We start from the raw sequence: 6,000 nt of genomic DNA on the forward strand, positions 1-6,000 counted from the left end.
CATTGTGGCATCAATCTATTAGACAGGTTGGATGCCGCGCACAAACGTGCCATGTTGGAAGATATCCAACTAGGTGGAGAGTAATTTATGGTGCAGCCGGTTTCTTGACCTGAGTATTATCAACCTTCAGCTATAAATACCCATCCACCGTAGGTTCGTAACAGACCATAAGCAACAACAGTCATGGCCATACAAAAATCTCTCTCCCTTGCTTTTCTGCTCATTTTGCTAGCCTTTCTTGCTTCCCATACAACATCATTTACAATGTCAGCGACAACACCTACACGCTCAGAAGCAGAGGCTCTCATGGAATGGAAAGCCAGCCTCTTGTCAGCACAAGCTCTCGATTCATGGTCGCTTCCTGCTGCTAATTCTACCACCAACACAATCTCTCCATGCAAATGGATTGGTATCTCATGCAATGTTTTTGGAAGCGTAACAGTGATAAGTTTAGGAAGTGCAGGCTTGCAAGGTAAGCTCGATAACTTGAGCTTCCCATCATTTCAAAACCTCCTCCATCTTAATCTCTGTCGTAACAATCTCAGTGGAACCATCCCAGCCCATATTGGCACTCTTTACAAACTTACGTTCCTTGATCTGTCTGAAAATAAATTAAGTGGATCAATACCTCTGGATATAGGGAATCTTGTGAATTTGAATGAGCTACTCTTGTCCATTAACCATCTAGATGGTTCGATCCCTTCCACTTTAAGAAACCTGACAAACCTGAAGATCCTCTACCTCTTTGAAAACCAACTTTCAGGTTCAATTCCCGCAGAATTAGGTAATCTAAAGAATCTGGTTGAGCTAGCATTGTACTGTAACAATCTCACTGGGTCCATCCCTCTTGCGTTAGGTAATTTGAACAACATTACAAAATTATTTCTCTACGAAAACCAACTTTCTGGTTCAATTCCTCCAGAAATAGGGAATCTGGTTAACCTCACGTATCTTGATATGTCCACTAACCTTCTAACTGGTTCCATCCCTTCCACTTTAGGAAACCTGACAAAGCTGACGGTCCTCCAAATCGCTGAAAATCAAATTTCTGGTTCCATCCCTTCCACTTTAGGAAAGTTGACCAAGCTTACTGACTTGAACCTTATTTTCTGTCAATTATCCGGTTCCCTGCCTCAAGAAATGACAAACATGACAAATCTTTCTAAATTCTACTTGGATGGCAACAACTTTTCTGGCTATTTACCTCATTTATGTGAAGGTGGATCACTTGAAGTCTTCAATGCAGTTGATAATCACTTCATTGGTCAAATCCCAAAAAGCTTCAGAAACTGCACCAGCTTAACAAGAATGCGACTTAATGGAAACCGACTCACTGCAAATGTATCAGAAGCCTTTGGTGTATACCCATCTCTCAAATTCATGGATTTCAGCGACAACATGTTGTTTGGTGAACTCTCGCCGAACTGGGGAGAATGCCGAAACTTGACAGAGCTACAATTCTCCGGGAACATGATCACTGGTAGAATTCCTCCTGAGATTGGGCAATTGATGCAGCTAGGAGTACTTGGTCTTTCTTCGAACCATCTAGTAGGAGAGATTCCAAAGGAATTTGGGAGGCTGACTTCTTTGTTCAACTTGACTTTAAATGATAACCAACTTTTTGGTCAGGTACCCCAAGAGATTGGAAATCTATCCAATTTAGAGGTTCTTGACCTGTCGATGAATCACCTAAGTGGTCCAATACCACCTCAATTAGGAGATTGCTTCAAACTTCGGTATCTGAAATTGAGTGGAAATGTTTTGAATGGAAGCATTCCATTTCAGATCGGTAACCTGGAATACCTACAGGTTTTATTAGATCTAAGTCAGAACTCCCTCAATGGAGAGATATCACAACAACTTGTGAAATTGATCAGGCTGGAAAAGTTAAACCTCTCCCACAACATGTTTTCAGGCTCCATTCCGTCTTCTTTTGAAGAGATGTTTAGCTTGCAATCCATTGATTTTTCATATAATTCTTTGGAAGGTCCTCTTCCTAACAACAAAGCCTTTCAGAAGGCTCCTGCAAAGGCATTTGTAAAAAATAAAGGCTTATGTGGACAAGTGCAAGGTTTGCAACCTTGCAATGCCTCTTCAATAAGTCATAACAATGCAAGAAAAGGCTACAGAGTTTCGATCCTCATTATTCTTCCCGTCTTGGTGGCCTTGTTTCTTTTATTCGGAATCATCAGCATTTCTTCCATTTATTACCAAAGAAGAAGGTATATAAAGAAACAGGTTCTTGAAAGGAGCAGTGGAAATCCATTTTCAATATGGAATTATGATGGGATTGCCGTTTTTGAAGACATCGTGGAGGCAACAGAGGATTTTGATGACAAATTTTGTATCGGAACTGGAGGGTATGGGAAAGTTTACAAAGCAAATCTACCAATGGGCCAGGTAGTAGCTGTGAAGAAACTTCACTCATTTGAAGGTTCGGATCAATCTCATCAAAGAAGTTTTAGAAATGAGATACAAGCATTAACTAGAATCCGTCATCGCAACATTGTGAAGCTTTATGGATTTTGTTCCCATGCTCGATGCTCGTTTCTTGTCTACGAGTACATGGAAAGGGGAACCTTGGCAAACATCCTAAGCAACGACGACAGAGCTATGCAGTTTGGCTGGGCTCTAAGGGTGAAGGTTATTAAAGGTGTGGCTCATGCTTTATCTTACATGCACCATGATTGCACCCCACCAATTGTCCATCGAGACCTATCAAGCAGCAATGTTCTGTTGAATTTGGAACTCGAGGCTTGTATATCTGATTTTGGCACTGCACGAATGCTGATACCTGATTCGTCTAATTGGACTACACTCGCAGGCACTTATGGATATATTGCTCCAGGTTAGTTGCTAATACATTCCCCACACTTTAATAGTTTTATTAGCAACTGATACTTTATTTATCTTATGCTTTCATATTTTTTGTTAGAAATTACATATTATAAAGTTCATGCATTAGTTACCATAGTGTTGTCGAATGTGACAATCCAGAATGATTGAAATATGAGAAAATTTGTATTTGAAAATGTTCTCTTTTCCCTCTACAATTCCTTAATCCAATGGCTGTAAGAGGTCTTGCAAAGAAACATGCGAGGGATTGTATTGTTCCAATCTCCAACTTTGTTTGGTTAAAAATTACGAAGCATCATTGAATATTTAGAGAAAATACAACCATGCAATTGAAGATAATCATAAGAATGATCTTTCCATTTCCGTGCTTGTTGTCCATCGTTGTTACATTGGCTGTATGATATGACTAACCCATAATTCACACTTGGCCAAAAAACTTAACCGTGTGTTATCATCTATTAAATGTGTTGTTGAGCATTTATTTTTAACTGTCTGCCGCCAATTGGATGGATATAATCCTCCATCTACAATATGGGTCATGCTTTCATATGGTTTGGACTACTTTAGATGCATACCAAGTGTAAATGGATAAATTTTTTCTATTTAAGAATGATCATAAAGCTCATTGCTTCTAGCCCATACTAATAAATGCTAAAATGAAGCATAAAAAAATGTGGAGTCTTGCAGTGCTTTGCCGAGAGATCCAAGAGTTTGGTTGGGTTTTCTCTGTGGTACAAGGGTTTCACAACTCTGTGATACACAAAAGAAGTTGGAAGATTAATTTGGGACACATTATTTCAATGGTTTGGATCTAGAACCAGTACTACAATCTTAAAACATGAGCAGAATATCATGAAACTCTTGCGTGGAGCATTTTTTTTTTTTGTTTCCTTTGCTTCTCATACTTTTTGAGAGAGAGAGAGAGAGAGAGAGAGAGAGAGAGAGAGAGAGAGAGAGAGAGAGAGAGAGAGAGAGAGAGTTGATAAATTTGGATTATTAGTCCAGGATATTGATACAAGTTTACGCTAAATCCATTTTAATATTAGGAAACAATTTCCCATATCACTCAATCCTTGCATCTCCAAGGATACCAATATATGCATCAATACAGTCTGAGTAACATAGTCAGCTTCTCATGCGTTTGGGACATTTGAGGCATACATAAAGGTAGGCTCAGCCGTGTAGCTGACCAGACAAAATGATTAAGCTGGTCCCCTTATCAATGTGGCTGATGAGTAGACTATCTCGACTTTTTAGCTAGATCATCCGAAAGGTTGGCCCATATTATGCATGTCCCAGATGCACCACACACATCTCAGTCGGCATATGCATAGTTAATAAGCACAAAAAAACCCTACAATATATGGACGAACCTAGCTACAGAAACCCATGTGAGTTTTGATATATGATTAAGAGTTTAGATTATTATTTTTGGATATCTGATTAAGAGTTTTAGATATTGATCACTAAAAAAGAAAAAAGAAAATGACTCTACTATCTTCTTTCTTGCAGAGCTCGCATATACAATGAGGGTGACTGAAAAATGCGACGTATATAGCTTTGGTGTTGTGGCGCTTGAAGTGATAATGGGAAAGCATCCAGGAGAGTTCATTTCCTCTTTGTCATCATCAAGTAACCAAGATACACTGCTAAAGGATATGCTGGACCAACGTCTCTCAAATCCAATGGCTGAGGTTGCACAGGAAGTCGTATTTATTGTGTCCATTGCAGTTGCATGCATTCAGCCGGATCCAGACTCTCGGCCGTCCATGCACAACGTGGCTCAAGAGCTATCTGTTGGTGGGCCTTCTTTGTAGACCCATTACATGCACTTACGTTACGTCAACTGATGGATCTCAAGCCATGATTGTGTGCGTGAAAATCATCAAGGTTGTTGGCGTGTAGTGGAAAGAACATTGTTGCCATGCATGTGTGTTTATTGTATGTGGTTTTTTTTTTTTTTTTTGGTTATAATATGTACGTAGTTCCATATGCAGAATTAGTTTATCTGGAACCTAGATTTCTAGGACTAGCGATCAAATCCAAATGTAATAAAGCAGGTTGAAATAATAAAGATGTTTCTTGAGGTGTTTATCTTGAAAATTGAAGGTTTTTAAGCCAAAGAATTTACCTCTTAGGAATTGCAATTCTATACCGTGAAACTAGTTTTGTACTAACATATTATTGTGAGTAGAAGAATGGGTTTATGCATCTACTATAGAAGTTATAAATTGTCATTCAGGTCCTGATCTGATGGCTATCCGGCGATGTGTACCAATCCAAAGCATCGCCCTTAAGAGATTTCTGAAAGAGCTGTATCAAAGCTCAATCGTTCCCTACTATCGCATTGAGCTCCTTACAAAATGTTTTCAGATGTGCTATGGGGCACACACTACCATCATATCTTTTAAATTTGGGTACCTCAAAGTTTGGGGGCACCGAGCATCTGGAAAGGGACATAGATCCCTGAATTTGGTGGATGAGTGATCCACTCCTTGCTGCCTTTATAGCTGATTTCGCACCATTTGCAACTGTTCCCGCAGCTCATTGATTTCTGACTTGCCGTGTCATGGATATCTTGCCCCTTGTTGTAAGGTTTGGGCTGATTCTTCCTTGTAAGGGTCAATCTCTTAAACCCTTTGATTTCCAAGAATGAGAGGTTGCTGGAAAGAAGATGGATTCCCGGTGGCGGGAGGTAGCTGAAATTGAACGCTGCTCCCTTTCGAAGGAGGGTGTGATGTTCGAAAATGCCTCCCACCTGGGGTATCTACCAATTCCGGAATGTTACTCCTATTAGGGGGAGTGAGTTGAACTCGAAACTGACCCCCTTCATAGGCATTCGCCAATTCTTGTATGTGATTCCCGTTAGGGGGAACCTGTACTGTAAGCTGATTGTTGTGATGTGTTGAGTAATGATGTGTAGGAGGGTTGCTCCTATTTGCTGGTTGTTGTTGATCTTGTACTGACTCCTCTGGGAGAGGGAAAATAGAATTTGTTGAAGGAATGAGAAAGAAGGCAAAAGGAGTTTGAGGGGTTGAGCTGTTTTGCACACTAGGCTGGGTCGCCTGCGTGTTTGGTGCGGCATTTGACACTAGATAAAGCAATATCTCTTCAAATGCTCAGAAAGTTTGAGCCATCTCACTC

General features: G+C 40.1%; 2 protein-coding genes across 2 annotated transcripts; both read left to right on the forward strand.

Annotated features, from left to right (window-relative positions):
- The first annotated feature begins 264 nt into the window (after nucleotides 1–264).
- On the forward strand, nucleotides 265–2,041 carry LOC131230571 (MDIS1-interacting receptor like kinase 2-like). Its single transcript, XM_058226476.1, has 2 exons — nucleotides 265–1,809; nucleotides 1,988–2,041. Exons 1-2 carry the CDS (start codon nucleotides 265–267, stop codon nucleotides 2,039–2,041), a joined length of 1,599 nt encoding a protein of 532 aa, XP_058082459.1.
- Nucleotides 2,042–2,178: 137 nt separating this feature from the next.
- LOC131230572 (MDIS1-interacting receptor like kinase 2-like) lies at nucleotides 2,179–4,673 on the forward strand. The gene is made up of 2 exons (XM_058226477.1): nucleotides 2,179–2,848; nucleotides 4,369–4,673. The coding sequence occupies exons 1-2, from the start codon at nucleotides 2,392–2,394 to the stop codon at nucleotides 4,671–4,673; spliced, it is 762 nt and encodes a 253-aa protein (XP_058082460.1). The 5' UTR covers nucleotides 2,179–2,391.
- Nucleotides 4,674–6,000: the final 1,327 nt, after the last annotated feature.

Source organism: Magnolia sinica, chromosome 17, assembly GCF_029962835.1.
Source record: "Magnolia sinica isolate HGM2019 chromosome 17, MsV1, whole genome shotgun sequence".
In the NCBI taxonomy this organism is placed as follows: Eukaryota; Viridiplantae; Streptophyta; class Magnoliopsida; order Magnoliales; family Magnoliaceae; genus Magnolia; species Magnolia sinica.